At 46.4% G+C, this 25074-nt stretch overlaps 1 protein-coding gene across 6 annotated transcripts in view; it reads left to right on the top strand.

Moving 5' to 3' along the window:
• Positions 1-25074, top strand: part of CACNB4 (calcium voltage-gated channel auxiliary subunit beta 4) — a 250075-nt gene that overhangs the window by 87134 nt on the left and 137867 nt on the right. Inside the window, exons 1-2 of one of the 6 annotated variants that reach the window (XM_060178145.1) lie at positions 3834-4406; positions 6404-6530. The exons of 3 other annotated variants lie outside the window; for them this stretch is intronic. In XM_060178145.1, the coding sequence (XP_060034128.1) occupies positions 6525-6530 (6 nt within the window). In that variant the 5' untranslated portion in view covers positions 3834-4406; positions 6404-6524. Of the gene's footprint in view, positions 1-3833; positions 4407-6399; positions 6531-25074 lie in introns of those variants that run through there. 2 more of the 6 variants (XM_060178144.1, XM_060178143.1) reach the window with 2 other exon arrangements.

Here is a 25074-nt window from a genome sequence, read left to right as displayed (position 1 = left end):
GTTTCAAAACCGCTATAATCTTCGCACGACGCCAAACTTTGGGCATAGACTCAGATTCCAAGATGTGGGACAGGAATGAAGCGAGCCACTTCTTTGCCGCGGGACCCAGGTTAAGAATGAGTTCTGGGGTGATGTTATTATCATAGCCAGCAGCTGTTCCCGGTTTAACCCTCTTCAAAGCGTCTTCCAGTTCAGACAGTGTAAAGGGAGAGAGTTTTGGGGATGGACAAGATAACTGGAAGTGGGATGACCACTCATGGGAAATTTCTCTTTTCCAGACTGGGTCGATCTTAGCACGCACGTCCAACTTGAGTTAGGTGACTGGCCACTGAGTTTGGAGATACGGGAGGATGGGAGACGGGAGGGGGTTGGCTACCGGCACCCAGTCTGTGAAGAAGCTTCCAGGCCTTCCTACTTGAGTGGGTGAAGTTCAGACTTTCCGTGAGTTGTTGCCAGCGGGCTTGGCGTGCTGCATCCAGGGAGGCAATGAGATGGTCAGCCACATCTGGGTCGCCCGACTCATCATACTGCTTTAGTAGTTGCTCGCATTCAGCATCAAGACAAGGCATATAGTTAGCACGTCTCCCACGAGGAATGGCTTGGGAAGCTGCTTTGAAGATGGCTTGGCGGAAGCGCCTGTAGGAATCTTCGGAGGGGATAGAGTTAATTGGAATTGCAGGAATAGATTTGTTGGTAAGATCACTGAACAGACGCCAGTTTGCTTTCCGAAAGTTCCATCTTAGTTTCTCCGAGCACAGAATCAGTGGGAGCTGGAGACCAATGTGGGTGATAGCTGGGCGGTGATGACTGTGCGGGAAGATCTTGAGAACTTGTCTCGTAGCGGGAAAGGCTTGGCCGTTGACTGTACTAATCCAGCACAGGTCGGGTGACGAGTCTTTATTCCATCTAGCACTGTGAAAAGAGCCTGTCTGTTTGGGATTGTATAATAGTGAGAGGTCATTCGCTGAAGCCCAGTCGGCTAAGATAGAGCCGTCAGCACGAGTGGAGGAATATCCCCAGTCTTGGTGATGACTATTAAAGTCTCCAACGTAAACGGCTGGGTGATTCGGGCTAGGCAGGACCTCGTTATCCCATGAGGCACTGGGAGGCTTATATACGTTGATGAGCTGAATAGTTCCAATAGTAATGGAGTTGTAGAAGGTCAAAGAGGCCGTATGGTAAACGTCCGCAAGACACGATTTGGCGTAGATGGCTCGGCCGTGTTTAGGATGGAGATTATAGCATATTAAATCGAATCCACTCATTTACTATATACATCTGTCAATCACAAGATGAACTTCTGCGGCTTACAAACATTTTTACATTTCCCCATCAGCTGAAGGGAGACAGGAATTCCCAAAGAGAAATTGAGCCACATCCATATATATATTTTTTCCCTCCAGCAGGAAAAAAAAAATGTTCTCATCCTGGTGAATTGTGGAAGCAGAACGCCTCTCCTTCACTTAAGCCCACTTTGAGTCCCACTCGCAGGGCTGGGGAGATAACATAATGGTTATACAAAAAGATTTAAATTTTTTTTTTTTGCCTCCAGGGTTATTGCTGGGGCTCAGTGCCTGCACCATGAATCCACTGCTCCTGGAGGCCATTTTTCCCCCTTTTGTTGCCCTTGTTGTCGTAGCCTTGTTGTGGTTATTATTATTATTGTTGATGCCGTTCATTGTCGGATAGGACAGAGAGAAACCGAGAGAGGAGGGGAAGTCAGAGAGGGAGGGAGAAACATAGACACCTGCAGACCTGCTTCACCACCTGTGAAGCGACTCCCCTGCAGGTGGGGAGCCGGGGGCTCGAACTGGGATCCTTGAGCTGGTCCCTGTGCTTTGCGCCACGTGCGCTTAACCCGCTGTGCTCTCACTCGACCCCCGCAAAAAAATTTTAAGCCCCCAACACCACTGTATGCCTGAGCTGAGAAAAATAATAAGTATATACTAAATAAACACCCCTGTACAGATGCTCAGGAAATTTTAAGGGAGAATTCCCCTTTACTTCAAGTTTCTCTTTTGATTCTGGCAAACTCACATAGCAGAGTTGGGGGCATTAATTTGAGCTGACAGTCCTTTGACCCAGCCCTCTTGCTTTATGGAGAGGACAGGGAAGGCTCATTTTAGAAGGCTTCAGGACACACACAGTTGTCACCAGCTAGAGGACTAGTCTGACTGAACTCTCTCTGTGTAGACCCAGAAGCCATCCTCTGTGAATACTGCTGTGGCGGGGTGCTGCCTGCCACCTTTTATGTTCAGAAGTGATTGATGTGCTTTTCTCTCAGTGTGCAACCATGATGCACAGGCATTAATGGGTCAGCACAGCCCAGGAAGAACTGGATGCCTGTTCTGCACTTATAGTGCCGGTGACCCTGCTCTGCTCTTGCTCTTGAGAGATACAGGCTAGAAGGACAGGCCTCAGTTCCTGGGTTCAGGACTCGCCGGCTACTCCTGTGCTGAGCTAACATGAACTGCAGCCGGTGTCTTGGAGCTGCCAAAGCAGGCTGTGTGGGCTAAATGTTTATATTGTGCTTTAGATTTGCAGAGTTTGTTCCCTTTAGTTATTTCTTTTTTATTAACAATTTTTTAATTATCATTATTTATTTATTTATTGACTACAGACAGCCAGAAATTAAGGGGCAGGGGGAAGGAGAGAGACAGAGAGAGGCAGAGAGACATCTGCAGTACTGCTTCACCACTTGTGAAGCTTTCCCCCTGCAAGTGGGGACCGGGGGCTTGAACCCGGGGTCCTTGGGCATTGTAACACATGTGCTCAACCAGGTGCGCCGCCACCCAGCCCCACTCTCAGTTATTTCTTAACCTTGGTCTGGCAGGTGAAGCAACAGAACCCGTAGACGTGGTGACAGGTCTGGAGCCGTCTGACCAAGTAGTAGTGAAACTGGCCCTGGACTGGGAGCCTCAGAGTTTCGGGGTCATTGATCCCCCCCCAACTTAGTGAGTCATGCAGCGCCTCTCAACACTGTTCTCTGCCCCTCGCTAACTTCTTCCTTCCAGATTTAAGTGGATTCTTTTAGAGTGAACTATAGGATTCTCCATGTCAAGCACTGCAGCCCTATTTTGATTGTAAGAATCTAGGTGCAGCCTGGCGTGGGACTCTTCTGGGTCAGACTGAGCTGTGGGGGTATTTAGGTATTCGGGAAAAGATCTATGTTGTTTTAGGAACATGGAAGCTATAAACTTTGGAAAGAAGAAGGAAGATAATATTTTGCTTAAAAGGACATATATGTGTCACTTAAAGTATATGTCTATATACATACATACATACAGATATATACATATATACATCCTTCTCACTCCAGCATGGGAGGTGGTGCACTTGAGAGAGCATTAAACTCTAAAACATGAGGTTCTGAGTTCAATCCTTGGCATTGCATGTGCCAGAGTGGGGCTCTGGTTCTCTCTCCTGTCTCTTAAATAAATAAATAAACCTTAAATAAAAAACCAGATAATGGCAGATAAATAAAGGCTTTTGACAGGCATCTTCCAACTTCTTTTTCAAACTTCTCTAGTTCCTTCAAAGAGGTGTTTCCTTGTCAGCGAGATTACTGAAAACTTTCGCACTAGAGATCCCCACCGGCAGCCTTTCCATCTGTTTCTTCTGTACATGTGCATCCCGCTTTATTTATTTAAATTCGAGTGACTTATTGCCTGCCCGCCTTAAAGCAGCTCCTCTGAAATCGCGATGTTGGATGGAATGTGTGACTGTGGGACGGGCTGTCTTTTTTTTTTACAGGACTCCCGGCAAATCACATTTCTTCTTTTCCTTCTCTCCCTTCCCGGGGTGGGCGGGCACAGGGGGTGGGGGGGTGATGATAATTAAGAAGATGAGCAGTTGTGTTTACCGTCTGCAATAGGCTGCTTTCCCCCACGTCCCAGGCAGCCCTGGGAGAAGAGGCTGAGAAGTGTTCATTGCAGCTCCCTACAACACAGGCGAAACAGGAAGCAGCTCTTCACTGGTAGGATGTGTCCAGCCACCCTCCACTCTGCTCCGAGGGAATGCTCTTCAGCTGACTGAAGCAGGGACACCGAGCCAATCAGGGGCCGCTTTCCTAGCCCAGTCACCGGTTTGTGAGGTTGAGGAAAGGAATTTTTTTTTTCCTTCAATGCTCTATAAAGGGGGGGCAGGCAGATAAAAATGCCAGGCTGGGCTTGCCTCAGGGGATAATCTCACCCTGTGTGATGTGGTCCAAGAGTCTCTCGCCTGGCCCCAGCCACAGGAATTGAGAAATCAAGAGACAGTTCTCCCCACACAGGCCTGGGCTGCCTCTTGAGCGCTGGCCGTGGCTCCTGTAGCTGTTCTGCTTCTGCCTTGAGAGAGGTGCTCTGGATTCTCAGCCCTCCATGTATGACAATTTGTACCTGCATGGAACTGAAGATTCGGAGGCTGTAAGTATTTTCACAGATAGCTGATTTCCTCTCCCCTCCTATTCCTCCTCCCGCTACACCCCCCACCCCCATTTCTTAGCCAAGGCAGGGAACATGGAGCTGAGAGAACCAGCATCAAGGGCTGCTTGCTGGCCACTGTGTGATCGTTTCTCTGTAGCTGTGAAGCGTGAGTTGAGATGACCCTTTATGGTGTGATTTCTTGTCGAATGAAAGATGCTAGAGGTGTGGAAAGAGTGGAGGCTGTTGAGATTCGAGCCTCGCTCAGTCTGATCTCACAAGGGGGCAAACGGCTCCTTTTCCACTGGCTTGAACTATGGGGAAAGTGCCTGTGTTTCCCAATAGCGGGGCTTCTAGAAAAGACTCATTCATTATATAACCCACAGTGTTGATGGAGCTCGAATGAATGGAAGTTCCTCCCAGGTCTGCTGTATTATGCGCCTCCCGGCCAAACAAGGGGTGCAGGGCAGCTGCTTCTTTGTTAAGGAAATCAGATCCGAAGGTTGGAGCCTGCCCTGAACCCTGAATCGCAGGTGGCGGCGGCGGGCGGCGGCGGAGGGCAGTGCTCCCCCTTGGAAAGCTGAAGCCAGTTCACGTGTGTCTTGACTTAGAAAACTGGACTCTTCCCCTCCCACCGGTTGGGCTCGGTGTAATCTCTCAAAATCAGCCTGAAGAGCAGCCGATCAGAATGTTAGCTTCTGAAAACAGGTCAAAGCTACTGACTGACAGGCTTGTCCTTCTTTCCTTATTGCTGAGGTTGTCCTCCCCCTGCCCCCGCCGCCCCTTCAGGAATTACTAGAGACCTTGTGGGGGTGTCTCAGGGGACCGGCGGTCTAGTTGCCTGAGAGTGTGGTAATAGACAGGTTGCTGCATCAACAGCAGGAATGTGTTACATAAGGCTCTCCAGATAAACAGATGATAACCCAAAAAGCCCCTCTTGGCATACGTCAGTACAGACGTCTGCAGCAAGTGAAGTTCTCTCCAGGGGAGAGAGCGGGCCTCTGTTCTGATAAGGCATTCCATTTTTCCTTCCTGTCTGTGCTAACTAGCTCAGACTCCAGCTCGGCAGGCCGGTCTCCGCAAAGTCCCTCCCTGCAGTGTGCCCATCCAGGCCCTGGCTGTCAGTTCACTGTGAGGGCCTGTAGTCTGAGGCATGGGGGGCTGAAGCGGAAGGTCCCCACTCAAGCTCAAGCTGGGGAGATGGCTGGATGCACGATGCAACTCTAGGAGTTGTGCAAACCAGTCCCTCCCCGGGGCCGCGTGCTTCAGGGGGCCTGGTTCCTTTCTGTGCCCCTTCTCTCCACTTCTCTCCACACTCAGTTACGAAAACATGTGATGCCTTACAGGATCTCCCCACACTCCTCAACCCTGCGCTGCCCACGGCAGGCCCTGGCTTAAACTTGTGTGGACTCGGGTTCTTTTCGAATTGCTGGCTGTGGTAGAAAGTTGCTACTTGGACCTGAGAGTTGGCTCTGGACCTGGGGTCCCAGGTCTGTGCATTTTGGAGGCTCTGGTTCAGAGAAGAGCCATTGCAAGTAGGGAAGCTCCCCCCCCCCCCCCATGCCTTCTTCAGCATCAGCTTCCCTGGCTGGCTGGCTGGAGGTTTCTGCAGGGTGGAGAGTAGAGAGCACAGTGATTTGACTTGGGAGTGGATGGTGGGGAGTGTGGGGCACTGCGGTGCTTGTGCTTGTGCTTGTGCTTGTGGTGGTGACTCAGTGATAGCAGCCAGCTGAGGTCCTGAGGGCTGTGCCCGGCTCAGAGGCAAGGAAGGTGGAGAAGCCTCCGAGGAGGAGGAGGAGGAGGAGGAGTAGCAGGAGGAGGAGGAGGAGGAGAAGTGGAGAAAAAGCTTCCATCTGACCAGTCAACCGTGGCAGGTGCGCATGGGAAGGGTGGGCTTGTGGATGGACCACCTGAGTCAGAAGGGGAAGACGGAGGAGGTGTTCGGAGGGGGTGCCTTGACTCTGAATGCTCACTGGAGTTTATTTGTTTTTATAAGGAAGAATAATGTGATGTGTTACCCAAGATGGTGTGAAAAAGCTTCCAGCCCATGGAGAAGACTAGCCTAAATAGCTGAGCCGGTGGATTGAGACATAAAACCACAGCTGGAGTGCCAGTGCATTTATGGCTGTAAGTTTGGGGGCGGAGGGGGGCGCCCAGATCAAAGCAGAGCCAGTGCCACCAGGACACAGGGCACCAAGACACAGGCACTAGAGGCTGAGCCCGGTGCTTCCGGGGGGTGGGCGGTGGGGGTTGCCGGGGAGACACCGGCTTCTGTCCTGCCACTGTGCTGTTGAGAATGTCTTTGTGGGGTGTGTGGAGCTTGACATGTGCTAAGTGGTGCTGCTCACTGTGTTTGGTCAGCCTGTCGTGAGAGGTCCTCCCTTAGGCAAATTGATATTTAATCCTGAGTAAGACACAAGCAAGATTATATACCATCAGCCCTCCCCATCCCCCCCTGGAGTTACTGAGTCTGTAATTCCAGATTTTCCTTAAGCATTTGGTTTAGAGGTTGACACTGTATTTCCAGTACCCTGGGTTTTCATGTGTGGACATGTGCATTTCACAGATCATGCCTGTATATAAGATAGGAGAAAACATATCTGTTGGGACACACGAGTCTAGGATTTCTTTTTAAAATGTTTTGATTTCTTATTTATTGGATAGAGACAGATAAATCAAGAGGGAAGAGGGATACACAGAGAGAGAGACCTGCAGCAATGCTTCACTGTTCATGAAGGTTCCCCACTCCCCTATAGGTGGGGACTGGGGCCTTGAACCCAGGTATACCACCAAGTACACCACCACCCAGCCCCTATGAGTCTGTTTTTTTATTTTTTTAGATGTTCTTTTCTTTTTGCCACTGGGATTCTTATTGGGGTTTGGTGGCTGCATGACTTCACTGTTCCTGGTGGCCATATTATTTTTTAAAAATATTTTTATTAATTTATTATTGGCTAGAGACCAACAGAAATTGAGAGGGGAAGGGGAGAGAGACATCTGCAGCCCTGATTCACCACTCTTGAAGCTTTCCCCCTGGCAGATGGGGACCAGGGGCTTGAACCTGGATCCTTGTGCACTGTCGTGTGTGCGCTTAACCAGGTGTGCCACCACCTGGCCCCACCATATTATTTTTTTTTACAGTGGGAGGGAGAGAGGGAGGGAGGGAGGGAGGAAGAGAGAGAGAGAGAGAGAGAGAGAGAGAGAGAGGGCTGAAGAATTGCTCCATTATTTGTGAAGATTACCCACCCTACAGGTAGGAACTGGGGGCTTGAACCCAGGTCCTTGCACATGCTGACATGTGTGTTCGACCCCCGATGAGCCATCTTCCTACTCTTTCTTTTTAGATTTTTTCCTGTGATATCTTCTTGGGATAAGTCATTACAATACTTCTGCCCTGGCTTCTAGGAGGGTTGCTAAGTGTCATTCAGCACTATTCAGAATGACAAGAAAATACCACAGACCCTTCATGACCCCAGAGTCAGACCCTGCGCTGGAATGGGAGACTTCAGGCAGTATGTCCTACTTCTCTTTCTGTGATGTGGGCAATACACAGTCCTCCCAAATGAGACTTGTCTAGACCGGGGCAGATCCACTGCACTGTGCTCACACCGTCATAACACTGTGTGAAGATTGCTCATTCTCCCTCCATCTTCCCCACTGATTCTTAACCCGGGTCTCCATGACCATGATGCGTTTCCTAGATTGAGCCCCAAAATACATTTGACATTAGTTTTAATCCAACTCAGGAAGAATTTTGATAGATCTGCTCCTTGTTGTACATGTTTTATGAATGGATTTGCTGTGTACTTGACGTTTGTGGAATTGTTACAGGAATAGATTTCTTTTCTCATTCAGTGGGTTTATTACACAAACAGTAGGAAGGGAGTCTCCTTCTAGGGAGAAATAGAAAAGTAGAAAAAGTCACGTAAAAGTCACCACCTCGACATACTTGCAGTTGCTATATTACTGTACGTTCCTTCAGACTGTCGGTGTGCGTGTCAGTATGTCTTTAGAAACATGTTTCTGTGTGTTACATCCTATTCTGGAAAATGCTTTTTTTCACTTGATAAAATACTGAGGGCTGAAGAGATAGCATAGTGGTTCTGTAAAAAGACTTTCATGCCTAAGGCACTGGTGATGCCAGGTTCAATCCCCAGCACCACCATAAACCACAGTTGAGCAGTGCTCTGGTTAAAAAAAATAATAATACAATAACATATTGAGTACACTGCCACTGGAGTGTGGCTTATGCAGGTGATATTTTGCAAAAACTAAATCTATGACATGAACTTGCTGGGATACTGAGCAACTTAAGTGAAATACAGTTTATCTGAGTCTTTTGTAAAGTCAACAGCACATAGAAGCAGTCCCTGGTTTCTCTGACATGATTAATTCTGTTGTCAAATGCTTAAATTCTAAAGTGTTGAGAGGGAGACACCTGATCTTTTGCAGAGAAAGAACTGATTGACCAGGCCACAATTCTGGAGAGTATATTCCTATAAGTGCTTCCTGTCATAGGAAAGAACCATAATGTGTTTAGTCTTTTTTTAAATTTATTTTATTTATTCCCTTTTGTTGCCCTTGTTTTATTGTTGTAGTTATTATTGTTGTTGTTGTTGTTGGATAGGACAGAGAGAAATGGAGAGAGGAGGGGAAGACGGAGAGGAGGAGAGAAAGATAGACACCTGCAGACCTGCTTCACCGCCTGTGAAGCGACTCCCCTCCAGGTGGGGAGCCAGGGTTCGAACCGGGATCCTTATGCCGGTCCTTGTGCTTTGCGCCACCTGCGCTTAACCCGCTGCACTACAGCCTGACTCCCATGTGTTTAGTCTTATGGGTGTGAAAGAGAAGACACATCTTATAAACTATTGATGTAACATATATGTATCATGTATGTCTACCTAAGCTACTGTCTGAGTTTTGATGTACCCAGCATTATCCCAAGGATAACTATCTGTTAATTATTCAAAGGCTTCATGTCCTTTCAGCTGTGCTACTCTGTGTGTTTGCCTAAATGTTTGCACCACCAGGCCCACTACACAGAACCCACATACACTTACATGTGTTCACAGAAAGATGTGCTCCGTGCTTGTTAGCTGGTGGCTGTCCCAAGTGGGGGATTCTGGCCACCGAGCTTTTAGAGAAGGAAAAGGAACTGTTTTTGACAGGGATAAAAAGACCCAGAAGGATTGGAAGGCAAGACAGCCCCAAGAGAAGAAATGATGATGGCTCTGAAAAACAGGAGAAGGTCATCTGGAATATAGAGACATGTCCGTGTGTGTGTGTGTGTGTGTGAGAGAGAGAGAGAGAGAGAGAGAGAGAGAGAGAGAGAGAGAGAGAGAAGAGGGAGGACTTTAAACACAAGGCTTTGCATGTTGAGGGAGCTTCAGAGACACTGTCTGGGGATATTAAGGATTTGACCGCCAAACAAGAGAAGCAGAGGTCTTTGTGGTTTGGTAGATTAGTGGACCCCTCCTGAGCTCTTGATTTTCTAGCCTATTTCTAGATACATGTGAAAGAATGTTCTCTTGATGTTGGTATGTGTGACCAGAGAGGAAAGTCAAAGGCTACTGATGGTTTGTGTAAGACATTGAGCTGAGGAAATCAGCTCGTGCTTGGCTGAGCAGTCTTGGTGTTTGTCTGGAATCTGCTAAGTAACCCACGATCATCATCAACTCCTCGGATCAGTCCATCCCTAGCAATGACGGTTTTCTAGAACAGCTATGACTATGATTTCTACCTAGGTGTAGTTATTATGGAACCAGTGTGGAGAAGTTACTTATACCTGATTAGAATCTATGAATTTGCTTCTGTGACATATCAATCAATCTCAGTTTCTCGTTTTTCATTTTGGGGTGGGGTGGTTGCATTTCTTCTGCCCCAGGGGGAGCTTTCTGTAAGCTCCTTTCCTGTTGGTCATCTTCTTCCTGTTTGACCCTGCGGAGGAGTCAAGGGTTTTAGAATATGGTCCTGTGGCCCCATGGAATGTTCCACTATACTGTGGTGTAAGAGGATTCGTAGGAAGGCCTATGGAAACTAAGAAAACAGCCTGCTTTCAGGGTGCAGGTAGGGAGGCTCCCCATTGCCAACTTCACCTTCTTGTCAGAGGAAGCTGGGACCTCATTTCACCTACGTAAACTGTCAGTTGCCTTGGGGTGGGGGAGCGAGAGACTAACTGGGCCCTTGTCATTTTTCCCTCTCCCACTAATCTTTTTTTTTTTTTTTTTCCTTTAATAACTAGCAAGCCATGGAAACCGTGTCAGAAATTATACTGAGAGATATCTAGACTCAGATATCATCTGTCTCTGTTTCCTGACATGTGATTATTGGGTTGTTGGAAAAGGCACAATGCATTTTTGCATAGAAAAAAATACATCGGGAGTCGGGCAGTAGTTCAGCGGGTTAAGCGCATGTGGCTCAAAGCGCAAGGACCGGAGTAAGGAGGATCCCGGTTCGAGCCCCTGGCTCCCCACCTGTAGGAGAGTCCCTTCACAGGCGGTGAAGCAGGTCTGCAGGTGTCTGTCTTTCTCTCCCCCTCTCTGTCTTCCTCTCCTCTCTCCATTCCTCTCTGTCCTATCCAACAACAGTAACAGCAATAATAAAACAAGGGCAACAAATGGGAATAAATAAATAAATTAAAGAAAAAAACACATCATGACTTTTCTGACAACCCAACAGGTGAGATGGGTGAGATGGGGCCTGTAAAGGGTTTACATTTAGCCAGGTGGGTTGCCAAATTGGTGGTGTCTCTAGAGTCCTCACTAGCAGGTCACTTGGAGTAGTTGCCCAGGAACGTACTTGGAGAGGGCAGGGCACTGGGGGACCACTTGATTGCTTTGTAAATTCAAGGGAATTTTCAGTTCATACAGAACAAGGTTATTCAGATTGGGAGTCACTGATTTGTGGTTGGACTTGGAACTTAAACTTTTCGTTCATGGGAATTAATACCAAATAATATAATAATATATGTTAATATAATATAACATGCATCCTAAAATGAAATGTCAGTTATTCAGGAGCTTGGCTATGCAGTTTGTAAACAGTGTAATTTACCTACTTAGCTGTCTTCATTCCTTTCACTCCTTAGTCTCTCTCTTTTTTTAAAATTTTTGTTTATATAAAAAGGAAACACTGCCAAAAACCATAGGATAAGAGGGGTACAACGCCACACAATTCCCACCACCAGAACTCTGTATCCCATCCCCTCCCCTGACAGCTTTCCTATTCTTTATCCCTCTGGGAGCATGGACCCAGGGTCACTATGGGGTGCAGAAGGTGGAAGGTCTGGCTTCTGTAATTGCTTCCCTGATGAACATGGGCGTTGTCAGGTCAATCCATACTCCCAGCCTGTCTCTCTCTTTCCCTGGTGGGGAAGGTTTCTGGGGAAGCGGAGCTCCACGACACATTGGTGGGGTTGTCTGTCCAGGGAAGTCTGGTTGGCATCATGGTAGCATCTGGAACCTGGTAGCTGAAAAATGAGTTAACATATAGAGCCAAACAAATTGTTGACTAATCATGAACCTGAAGGCTGGAATAGTTCAGATGAAGATTTTTTTTTTGAGGGGGGGTCTCCATTTTGTAGATAGTAGTTCTATTTTAGCTATATTCCAAAGAGCCCATGACTATACTAGTTTTTCTCTTTTCTTCTTTCTTTCTTTCTTTCTTTCTTTCTTTCTTTCTTTCTTTCTTTCTTTCTTTCTTTTTTTCTGAGCCTGACATCTGATATGCAGGTGGATCCAAGTTATTGTCTGGGGAGATGATGTCATGACTTCAAAAAAGACCAAAAAGCTGGATCAGGGAAGAGAGTAGCTCTTTTTTTTCATAACAAGTAAGATTGATCTGACCAGCAGTGTTATTACTCTACAAGCAGTTTGTTGAAAAGTTTGGTCAGTGCTCAATTATTGTTAAAAGTATTTCTCAGTCTTCTCTTAACCCCCACCCCCCATAGAGCTGTTAAATTTTTTTGTCATATACTGAGCATGTCTGTCAATCAGGAAGATGTCAAATTCAGTTTTCAAACTTTATATTAGGAAACACCACTTCATGGTTGGAAGTTGAGACCATTCCTTACTTTTAGAAATTAGGAATACAGGGGGTCAGGCGGTAGCACAACGGGTCAAGCACACATGGCGCGAGGCGCAAGGACCGGCTCAAGGCTTCTGGTTCGAGCCCCAACTCCTCGCCTCTAGGGAGGTCATTTCACAGGTGGTGAAGCAGGTCTGCAGGTGTCTGTCTTTCTCTCTCCTTCTCTGTCTTCCCCTCCTCTCTCCATTTCTCTCTGTCCCATCCAACAACGACAATAAGAACAACAGTAAGAACAACGAGGGCAATAAAATGGGGAGAAAAAAAGGCCTCCTGGAGAAGTGGATTCGTAGTGCAGGCACTGAGCCCCAGCAATAACCCTAGAGGCAAAAAAGAAGAAGAAAAATTGAGAATACCTCTGTACACGCTTGTCTCTATTATGTTGGTGAGATTGATAAGGAAAGGTGGTGCAATTTCACTTCAGCAGTTATCACGATGCCTAAGACCCTTGATGAAGTGCTAGGATATTTCAGTGAGGTTACACCAGTCAGTAAGAGCACAGGTAGACATTAATTTTCAGGAAAAGACCATTGGATGTTTATGGTTAATTCTAAGATGAGTAGATAGCAAAAAATTGATACATAAAACCATAAGATAGAGCTAGGGAGACAATATAGTGGTTATGCAAAAAGACTTTTGTTGGGTAGTATGCCAGCTCCCCCTGGCTTCTGCTTAACCAAGCACCAGTATGCCTGTATAGGGATTGGTTTGATCCCACTCAAAGCTGCGGTCTATTTACATAAATCACTTTTATATTTACATAAAGCACCACCCTCCCTCCAGGGCATTGGTGGTTCAGTGGTAGAATTCTCGCCTGCTCTGCCCCCTCTCTTTGTCACACCCTGATTTTCACCAGTCACTTTTCTCTCCACCCTCTCTATGTCACATCCTGTTCACACCCTACTTGGGAAGTATATATAAAGACAACATTGTTCGTTTTAGTTTTAGTTTAGCTTAGCTCGGCTTAGATTGTGCTGTGTCCTGCATGAATAAAGAGATACTGCGTACAACCAAGCCATGAGTCCCGGGTCATCTGTCTCCCGTCAGTGAAGCTCAGCCCGACAGACTTTCATGCCTGAGGCTCTGAGGCTCTAGGTTCAATCCCTAGCACCACCATAAGCCAGAGCTGAGCAGTGCTCTGTTCTTTATCCCTGTATCTCTCTATCTTATTAAGGTAAAATAAACAAAACAAATAATATTACTTTAAAAAGCAACACACCATCCAAGTAAGCTATTAAAAAAAAAAAAAAACCTAATGCATACTGCATCTCCCCAGATAGTAATATTAGTTTTTTTTTGTTATAAAAACTTTTGAGTCTATCCATTGCATTTTAATGATATAAGGCACAAATCTCCCTCACCCTCACTTATGATATAGGTGAGATTGGGCTACATCTTAAAGCTAATGGTCCCTCGTAGCTCCCCACCCAGAAGTAGAATGTAATCTAATGGTGAGTCTTGAGCTCAGTGACATGAGGTGTCTAGGGAAAGTCGCTCAACAACCCAGAACTCTGTAGAATGACAAATTGCCGTTTCTTGATCATCTCTCAGATAGTTCCTGTCCTCTCCAGGTAGCTATTCTTAATAATTCAAGGGGTGTCTATTTAGAACTTACTTACTTAGCTCGATCCTTTCTTCCTTCCTCCTATTTTTTTCTTTTCTTTCTTTCTTTCTTTCTTTCTTTCTTTCTTTCTTTCTTTCTTTCTTTTCCCTTCCTTCCTTCCTTCCTTCCTTCCTTCCTTCCTTCCTTTCCTATTTCACTAGCCCAATATTTTTAAAAACTTATTTATAAAATGGAAATATTGACAAGTCCATAGGATAAGAGGGGTACAATTCCATATAATTCCCACCACCAGAACTCTGTATCCCATCCCCTCCCCTGATAGCTTTCCTGTTCTTTAACCCTCTGGGAGCATGGACCAAGGGTCATTGTGGGTTGCAGAAGGTGGAAGGTCTGGCTTCTGTAATTGCTTCCCTGCTGGACATGGGCGTTGGCAGATGAATCCATACTCCCAGCCTGTTTCTCTCTTTCCCTGGTGAGGCAGGGCTTTGGAGAGGCTGTGTCCCAGGACACATTGGTGGGGTTGTCTGCCCAGGGAAGTCAGGTAGGTGCCATGGTAGCAGCTTGGTGGCCGGGATTTGGTGGGTTCCCAAAGTCATCCTCTTCTTGTCTTGTTGTGTTCTCAGGTGACTCTCTTTGTTATTCCTAGTTGACCAGGAGCGCAAAATGCAGCTGCTGTCACTCTGTAGCCTCGAGCTTTCTTCTGTCCATGAACAATACATGGGCATTTAGAGAAACATGTCTGTGGACACACATAGCATATTGGTATTTAAAAAAAAAATTTTTTTTTAAAGTACAGTCACCTCCCCAGTGTTTTATTTTATTTTATTTTATTTATTTATTCCCTTTTGTTGTCCTTGTTGTTTTATTGTTGTAGTTATCATTGCTGTCGTTGTTGTTGGACAGGACAGAGAGAAATGGAGAGAGGAGGGGAAGACAGAGAGGGGGAGAGAAAGACAGACACCTGCAGACCTGCTTCACCGCCTGTGAAGCGACTCCCCTACAGGTGGGGAGCCGGGGGCTCAAATCGGGATCCTTATGCCGGTCCTTGTGCTTTGTGTCACCTGCGCTTAACCCGCTGCGCTACAGCCCGACTCCCAGCACATTGGTATTTTTAACAACTATGAATAAGATGATAATAAATACAATTCATTAACTTGCTTTCTTTATTTAAAACATATCATGGACATTTTTCCATATCCATTTATCCTTTTTAATAAACTGAGTGACGTAATAACTCCATCCAGTATGGCTTAAGCATAATGAATTAGCCTACTGATGGATGCAGAACATGTCCCTTCCTTGTTTGTGCATTATTCATTTAGTTTTTTATTTATAGATAGAGTGTCAGAGAGACACAAAGTAAAAGAGACCACAACACCGAAACTTCCTTCAATGTGCTGAGGGCTGGGCTCAAACATGGGCTGTGCACATGGCAAGGCATCACACCCAGGTGAGCTGTTCCACTGACTCTGTCCCATACTTATAGCCTGCACAGAAAGGCTACCACTTCTTTCTTTTTAAACATTTTATTTATTTATTCCCCCCTTTTTGCCCTTGTTTTATTGTTGTAGTTACTGTTGTTGTTATTGATGTCGTTGTTGGATAGGACAGAGAGAAATGGAGAGAGGAGGGGAAGACAGAGAGGGGGAGAGAAAGACAGACACCTGCAGACCTGCTTCACCGCCCGTGAAGTAACCCCCACCCCTGCAGGTGGGGAGCCAGGGGTTCGAACTGGGGTCCTTACACTGGTCCTTGTGCTTCATGCCACGTGCACTTAACCTGCTGCTATGGCCCGACTCCCCCACTTCTTTTCTTTCTTCCTTCGTTCGTTCGTTCGTTCGTTCGTTCGTTCCTTCCTTTCTCTCTCTTTCTTTCTTCCCTTCTCCCTTCCTTCTTTAATTTATTAGTGATTTAGTATTGATTTACAAAATTATGAGATTAAAAAAAAACTTGTTTACTAGAACCGGAAATCTGGGTGCTGTCAAGAAAGCCTCCTGGCTAAGATGCTGTAAGATAGGCAGCCTGGAGGCAGTGGAGATGGAGGCGGCTAGGGGGTGGGTACCGCCTTCTCTCTCTACCTCTCCTCCCTCATTACTTTCTGCTGGAGCTTCCATCAGCCAAGCTAGCCTGAAGCCAGAGAGTGGAGAGCTTATAGGTCAGTCAGAGGATGCAAGGGCAGGGGCACAAGTGGCAGAGGGTGCAGGCTTTGTCCGTATTACTGATGATCCCTGATTGAGGAGATCCATGCTGGCTGGTGGGTGGAGGCAGTGACTCTGAAGACATCTCTAAAGCACGTCTGGAAAATGCTGCTGAAACTCCAGAGGAACTGCTTGCTGCTGCTTGCTTCCTTTCCCTTTTCTCCCTCCTTCCCCCTTTCCCTCCCTCCCTTCATTTCTTCCTTTTTTCTTTCCATCACCTATCCCTGGGGCTCAGGACCTGCAAGACTCCACTGCTCCCAGAGCCATTTGTTCTCTCCTCTAGGTAGATGATGAGAGACTGAGAGAGTTAGAGAAGGTGGAAAGAGAGAGAGACACACACACAAAGAGGAGTCACTCTAGTCCTTGTGAGGATGCCCCTGCAGGTGCTCTCATGTGGAAAGCTAGGGCTTGAACCCAGGTTCTTGTGCATGGTAATGTGTAGACAAGACACCTGCTGGCCCCCTGGTTATTTTCTGTTGAGTGTGTGTGTTGTTTTTCTTATGTGAGGATAATTATGAAAATGGTGACTTGACTTTCAAGTCCTGTACTTTTTTTAAATCCTTGATGCTTTATTCATTTATTTATTTCAAAACTTTTATCAGTGATTTAAAAGACTATAAGATAACAGGGGTATAGTTCCACGTCACTCCCATCTCCAAAGTTTGCTGCCCTTATCTCCCTCAAGGAGAACTACCATAGTTCTTCCAGGGTCTAAGGACAGGTCAGATAAAGTTTTGTTTTTGTTTCCCATCCCCCAAATTCATAGTTTCAATTCTCTGTAGTTCACATATGAGTGAAACCATTCGGTAGTTAGCCTTCACTTTCTTCACTAAGCATCATCCCCCCCCCCCCCATTAATCCGTTTTATCCCAGAGAACACAGTATCCTCTTTTCATCAGGTAGGACTCCACTGAGTGTGTGTACCATAAGTCTCTATCCAGTCATCTGTCAATCGGCATTTAGGTTGCTTTCAGAATATTTTGCCTATTGTGAATAATGTAGCTGTGAACATAGGGGTGCGTATGTGGGTGTCTGAACTTTACTTAAATATTTAAGATTCACACTTCAGTGAGGTCTAGCAATGGGGAAAAATGAAAAAATCTAGGTGCTAGTTTTATAGAGAAAGCTTACATGGCTGATCTACCTGTGGCTTCATGACTCTCTTCAGATATGTTGAAGTCTCTTTGATCACAGGTAGGTACAGAAACACGTGCTTCAGGTCCCCTTTGGGGCTTCAATATGCCTGCCGCTCTCTCATGACCAAACCAGAACAATTCCTAGGATCCTTCCTCATGGCGTCACCCTGATTCCTGTCACCTAGAACAGTGGGAGGGGTGGTAGGAGGAAACAGCATTGCAAGTTTCACAGTTCTAAAAGCCTCCTTTGCAAAGCTGTAGTCACAGGTCAAGGGCAGCCGTGCTAAGAGGAGTGTTTCCTTTTCAGTTTCAACAGAAAATCTCATTTGAAAAGAAATTGGGGGAGTCGGGTGGTAGCACAGTGGGTTAAGCGCAGGTGGCGCAAAGCACAAGGACCGGCGGAAGGATCCTGGTTCCAGCCCCCGGCTCCCTACCTGCAGGGGTGTCGCTTCCCAGGCGGTGAAGCAGGTCTACAGGCGTCTGTCTTTCTTTCCCCCTCTCTGTCTTCCCCTCCTCTCTCCATTTCTCTCTGTCCTATCCAACAACAACAACATCAACAATAAAATAACAAGGGCAACAAAAGGGAATAAATAAATAAATATTTTTAAAAAAGAAAATAAGTTGGGGCTTGTTTACGTGAGACCCCAATTTCTGTCCCTGGAATTGCATATGCTGGAGTGATGCTCTGTTTTCTCTCTTGTCTAATAGATGAATAAATCAAGCAAGAAAGTCTGTGAGAAAACTAGCCTGAAGGGTCAGGCCCTGCCATCTTTAGTAAAGCTTGAGAAACCCTATATGTCCCTTTTTAAAAGTCTATCTCAGGGACTGAGTGGTGGTGCACAGGATTGAGTGCATATGCTACAGTGCACAAAGACCAGGTTCAAGCCCCCACTCCCCACCTTCAAGGGGGAAGCCTTACAAGTGGTGAAATGGCGCTGCAGGTGTTTCTCTATCTCCCTCCCTACCTCCCCCTTTCCTCTCAATTTTTCTCTATCTCTACCCCCAAATAAATAAACAAACAAGATTTTAAATCAAATTCAGGGATTTTGGGAGGTGGCACAGTTGATAAAGTGCTAGACTCCCAAACACGAGCTTCTGAGTTCAGTTCCTAGCATTGTCACAAATACCAGAGTGACACTTTGCTTTTCTCTCTCTCTCTCTCTTTCCCTCTCTCTTGAAGTCAGTTTGGACTATTTGTTGGTAGTGTGTAAACTTTGTGAAAATGCATTGAATTGTATGTATGCGAGATGCTTATGTTTCTTGACTTATATAATATATCAGTGTACTCTTTAGCTCTGGCTTATGGTGGTGTGGCGGATTGAACCTGGGACCTGGTAGCCTTAGACATGAGAGTCTGTGTGATAACCATTATGCAATCTACCCCCACCCTCTGTGTAATATCTCTGTGAGAAGGTTTGGAAATCTCTTTATGAGGAAACGTGAACCACTAGTGGGATTCTATTGATAGAATCTGATTCTGGGCTTAGGATGGATGCAGAGAAGGTCCTTGAGCTCCACTGGGAGGGTCTGTGACATTCCAAAGTGAGTTACTTCAGACACTGGTCTGAGTCTGGGTTACTGAGCTCAGAAAGAGCACAGTTCTTGTTAGGTAGACTAGTTGGCCGAGGATAGGTAACAGGTTCTCTCACTGGGAGAATGGGGCTTGTTTGCGTGAGGCTCCAAGTTCTGTTCCTGGAATTGCACGTTGTGGAGTGATGCCTCTCAAAGGGCTCTTTCTTTCATTGGTCTTCTTTTTACCCTTCGCCCTGTGGGGTAGATGCCTCACCTCTGACCACTCTATGTTGAAAAGCTAAGAGAACTTCGCAAAAGGATTCCCTCGATGCATCTATAGAGGCAGAGTCCGGCTACCTTGTGTGGGGAGAGATGGTTCTTGGCCTACGGACCCGTGCCAAGACTTGTGCCCAGAGCCAAGTCCAGCATTCAGGAAGAAAGTGAAGAAGGTCATAGTCTTGTTGGAGATGTGTTTCGTTATTACCCAGGCTTATCTCTGGGGCCCAGCGCCTGCACAACAAACTCACCACGCCCAGGAGCCACTTTCCCCCCCATTTCTTCCCCTTTACTTGACAGGACAGAGAACAATTGAGAGGGGAAGGGAAAGGTAGAGAAGAGAGAAAGAGAGACACCGGCAGCTGTTTCACCACTTGTGAAGCTTCTCCGCTGCAGGGACTCAAATCCAGGTTCCTGCACAAGGTAACATGTTCTCCACCAGATGCACCACCACTTCGCCCCCCCCCCCATTTGTGTTCTCCACCAGATGCACCACCACTTCGCGCCCCCCCCCCATTTTTAGATAGAAATAGAAAGCCTGGGGGCGGGGGGAAGAGATCATAGCACTGAAGCCTCCTTCAGTGCGTTACAGGGTGGGCTTGAACCTGGGTTGCACCATGGCAAAGGAGTGCTCTCTCCAAGTGAGCTATTTTGTCAGTTAAGGACAGAGGTAGATTTTACAATCTGGGGGTAGGCTATTACCATTTGTTGTGATAAATGTTTCTTCAGTTTTTTTTTTTTAAATTATTTTATGGGTGCAGGAGGGTTTAAGGGTATGTTATGTGTGCATGCAAGCAACTCCTTGGATCAGGCTACACTATAAAGTGACTTGGGAGGTGGTACAGTGGATGAAGTATTGGATTCTCAAGCATTAGGCCTCAAGTTCAGTCACCAGCATCTGTGTGACAGAGTGATGCTCTGGAGAGAGAGAGAGAGAGAAAGAGAGGGAGAGGGAGGGAGAGAGAGAAGCTACTATAACTTGCAAGATTTTTGTAAAAGTTTTATCAGGGAGATTAATGGTTTACAGTATATGCAGTTGTTGGTGCTTGTGTAAAATTTTTCAGTTTTCTGTAAAACACTCTCAGCCTCGGCCTAAGTCCTCCTGCACCGTCAGGACCAGGATCTGAGAGGCTCCTCCTTGGCCCCCAGAGTCCTTTACTTTGGTGCCATACACTAAACCCGGTCCAAGTTCTGCTCTGTGTTTCCCCGTCTGTTCTGATTTCTCAACTTCTGTTCATGAGTGAGATCAGCCCATACTCATCTTCTCTTTCTGGCTTGTCTCACTTCACATGATTCCTTCAAGCTCCATCCAAGATGAGGTGAAGAAGGTGAATTCATCATTCTGAATAACTGAGTAGTATTCCATTGTGTATATATAGACCACAGCTTTCTTACTCAAGATTTTATTAGGATAGTATGTGGACTAGTATTCTTCATGTTGTATATTTTTGATATGTATACTTACATAAAGGTAACTTTAGGAAGGTTTTTAATACCACATTCCAAACTTAGTGTGGGTGAATGACCCAGAATTTTTTTGAAGAGAAAGAAAAAAGAGACTACAAATGAGATAGGAAAAAGGCAAAGAAATGCATATGTAACATAGATTCTAGGAATGTCTTGCTTCCTATCTCCTGCATCTGAAATATATTCTGACTGTAAGATGTGCAGCTAGTTGCTAGATTTCCTGTCTCAGTGTTGCATTTCCATAGAGAAACTGGCTCTGAAAATGCCAGCCAGCAGCCAACTCAGACACTAAAGATTTGTTGGACTTGGTGACTAGTTTAGTGAAGAGATGTGGCTTAGGGACATTGTGGGGAGGACACACCTTGCTCTGGAAACTCAGCTTGCAGTTGTGATCTATGTGGTTCTTAGGATATTTGAATTTTCAGTTCTTTTTTAAAAGATTTTATTTATTTATTCATGAGAGAGGAGAAGTGAAAGAAAGGGAAGCAGATGTCATGAGGTCCTAGAGTCCTATCTAGTGCCTAATACTCTAGCCACTGCACTGCTTCTCTGACTGAAAATTGCCGGTTATTTCTTTATTTCATTGCCATCAGGATTATCACTGTGGCTCAGTGCCTACACACTGAACCCACTGCTCCCAGCAGCCATTTCTCCCTTTCATTTGATAGGACAGAGAGATATTGAGAGGGAAGTGGGGAGGGGAGGGGAGGGGTGATCTGCAGCTTTGTCCACGAAGCTTCCTCCTTGCAGGTGTGGACCAGGAGCGGGCTTAAACCAGGTCTCTGCTCAAGATAACATGTGCTCCACTGGGTGCACCATCTCCTAACCCTCCATTTTCAGCTCTTCATGGAGAGCTTTCACAGACACTATGAACATTAAGCTTCACCTCCCCAAAAACATGATGGAAAATAATCAAGTTCCTAGTTGCTTTCTGGGAGACAGTGTGAGGACGCTCAGCATATACCCTGCGTGTAAATGGCCTGGCTTCTTAGGAAGACAGAAATATGCCTGATAGCCAGTGTTTACATTCAGCATCTCCCATGAGCCTCTAGCCAAGGACATTTTCAGCTTCCAACGGAACGTCGCTCTGGGCCTCAGTCTCCAGGGGCATCACGGGGCCTTTGTATTCAGTACAACAGTGGGGACAGGTTAGATGCTGAGATGTGGTTGTCTACACTTAATCTGCACGTACAGATGCCTGGCTTCCAGTTTCAGTTTTTTGGAGGAGGAATTATACAGTTTTTCTCAGTGTTGCACAGCAGATACTCAGAGGAAGTTATTTGCAGTAGTCAGCGGGGAAGTGTTGCTGGCTATTTAAACTAGAAGGTGGTTGGTATATGATAGGAGCTGAGAGGTAGCTCACTGGATAATGGCCTTGCCCTGCCCTGTGTGCAACCTTGGCTTGAGTGTGAAGGCAGCACTGGATGAAGCTCTAAAGTGTGGTCCCTCTCCTGTCTCTATTTATCTTGCTACCAGGGTTATTGCTGGGGCACTATAAAGCCTCTACTCCCAGCAGCCACTTTTTCTTTCTTTCTCCATCTGCCTCTCCCTTCCCTTCTTCCTTCCCTTCTTCTGTGTTATTTGACAGGACAGAGAGAAATGGAGAGGGGAGGGAGAGTAAGGAGGGAGAGAGACAGACAGACACCTGCAGATGTGCTTCACAGCTTGTGAAGTGTACCCCCTTGCAGGTGGAGAGCAGGGGCTTGAACCCAGGTCCTTGCACGTGGTAACAAGTGTGCTTGCCCACGTGTGTTACTGCCCATCCCCCTTCATCTCTATTTCTTCTTCTTTTTTTAATTTTCTTTTCTTTTTTTTTATATTTATTTGTTTTCCCTTCGGTTGCCCTTGTTGTTTTTTATTGTTGTTGTTGTTGATGTCGTTGTTGGATAGGACAGAGAGAAATGGAGAGAGGAGGGGAAGACAGAGAGGGGGAGAGAAAGACGGACACCTGCAGACCTGCTTCACCGCCTGTGAAGCGACTCCCCTGCAGGTGGGGAGCCGGGGGCTGGAACCGGGCTCCTTACGCCGGTCCCTGAGCTTTGTGCCATGTGTGCTTAACCCGCTGTGCTACCGCCCGACTCCCTTTTATCTCTATTTCTATCCCTTTCCCTCTGTCTCTCTCTTTTTGTCTCTCTGAATGAAAAGGCTGGCTCAGGAATGGTGAGATCACGCATGTGCAAAGCCCCAGCTCTGCGCGCGCACGCGCACACACACACACACACACACACACACACACACACACACACACACACACACACACACACACACACACACACAGATGATGAGTATCCCTGAGTGGAAGATGGGTTTGAGGAGAAGGAGAATTCAGATGGGGAGTCCCAGCAGGAAGCTGTTGAAATAGTGCAGGTGTGTGAGACCTCAACTAGGGCAGCAGCGGTGGGAATAGAAAGCAAGAGGTGAGCCGCAAAGCTCTTGAAGCTGCAGAGGGAGTCAGCTTCCTGACTAATTAGCTCAGGAGAAAGAGGCGTCTGGGCTGAGCCTCTCTGCTTCTGGCTGGGACAACTACTTGACCGGGTGACTGCCACGGAGACTGAGAAACTAGGCCACCTGCCCGATGCCCTTGAACTGGCCCAGGAGAGAGCGGGTTAGACAGGGTCCCTGCCTGAGAAGACGCAGCCCTCCGGCTGCTGCTCTGGAGTCCTGGCTGAGACAGTTCCTGGCTTCGCTCCCAGGTCTAAACGTAGTCTCTTCCTGTACAATCTGGCCCCCAGTGCGGGGACAGCCTACAGCCTATGCTCCTCCACTTTGCACCCTACTAACCACACCTGGAAACATACAGGAGACATGATACATTCCCCCTAGACTCTGGAGGAATCCCTCGAATTTACTTCTTTTTAAAAATTTTTTTAATATCATTTATTTTCTCTTTTGTTGCCCTCATTTTATTGTTGTTGTAGTTATTATAGTTGTTGATGTCGTCGTTGTTGGGTAGGACAGAGAGAAATGGAGAGAGATGGGGAAGACGGGGGGGGGGGAGAGAAAGACAGACACCTGCAGACCTGCTTCATCGCTTGTGAAGCGACTCCCCTGCAGGTGGGGAGCTGGGGGCTTGAACCGGGTCCTTGTGCTTTGCACCACATGCCACGTGTACTTAACCCGCTGCGCTACAGCCCGACCCTCAGATTTACTTCTTTAAACATCTCCTTCCGGGGGCCGGCTGGTGGTGCACCTGGTTGAGTGCACATGTTACAATGCACAAGGACCCAGGTTCGAGTCTCTGGTCCCCACCTGCAGGGAAAAACTTCAGGAGCGGTGAAGCAATGTTGCAGGTGTCTCTCTGTCTCTCTTCCTCTCTATCCCCCTTCCCTCTCAATTTCTGGCTGTCTCTATCCAATAAAGAAATAAAAATAAAAAAAAAAAACAAGAAACAAAAACATCTCCTTCCCAAGTAAATGAGTGTTGTTCCCAGGGGCGGCAAAGACTACCACAAATAACATTTTAAACTAGTAACCTGTAGGAAGATTCATTTTTTCCTTTTTAACAAGAGAGGCCCAGAGAATCACTCTGGTGCATGTGATACAGGGGGTTGTAGTTGGGACTTTGCCATGAAAGCCTGCACTCTAGCCCTAAACTACCTTCTCGGCCGCAGGAAGAATTGTTCTTGTAGTTATTGTTATTTTGCTGTCAGGGCTTTGCAGAGGTTCCATGACAGCAGGATTCCATCATGCCTGGTGGACCTTCTCTCTCTCTACCCCCCATCCAGAGGTGAAATGTGGAGGAAAGCCAGAGGGTGATAGAGAGAGAGAGAGAGGGAGAGGGAGAGGGAGAGGGAGAGAGGAAGGAAAGACACCATAGTATTTCTTTACCTCTCTTGAAGCTGCTCCTTTGCATGGCTACTTCCACGTGTCTGGGATCCTTGAGCATAGAAAAATGTATTCTCCACTGGGTATGTTATCTCTTGGCCCCAGGAAAGCTTCCTTTAAAATCCTCACTTGTGGTCTGTCCTTGAGGGTATGCTGTGTAGACTTAAAAAGAACGTGTATTCCAGTCTCTTGGGGTGAAGAACTCTGAAAATGTCCAGGAGGTCTAGTCTGTCCATCTCTTTATTTAATTCTCGTTTCTTTGTTGATTCTCTGCTTTGTTGATCTAAGTGTGAGAGTGGGGTATTGAAGTCTCCCATTGTTATTGTGTTACTATTGATGTATTTTTATAGCTCTTTCAGTAGATGTTTGATGTATTTAGATGGGCGCTCATTGGGTGCATAGATGTTAATAATTGTTAAATCTTCTTGGTTCATTGATCCTCTAATCATTATGTAATGGCCTTGCCTGTCTTTTATGACTTTATTTCATTTAAAGTCTGTTGTGTCTGAGATGAGAATGGCTGTTCCTGCCCTTTTTTGTGGTCTGTTAGCCTGTGTGATAGTTTTCCATCCTTTCACTGTAAGTCTGTGTTTGTCAGATGGGATTCTTACA

Source organism: Erinaceus europaeus, chromosome 18, assembly GCF_950295315.1.
Source record: "Erinaceus europaeus chromosome 18, mEriEur2.1, whole genome shotgun sequence".
Lineage (NCBI taxonomy): Eukaryota > Metazoa > Chordata > Mammalia > Eulipotyphla > Erinaceidae > Erinaceus > Erinaceus europaeus.
Note: the sequence above shows the minus strand (reverse complement) of the source record. Positions and strands in the feature narration are given on the sequence as shown.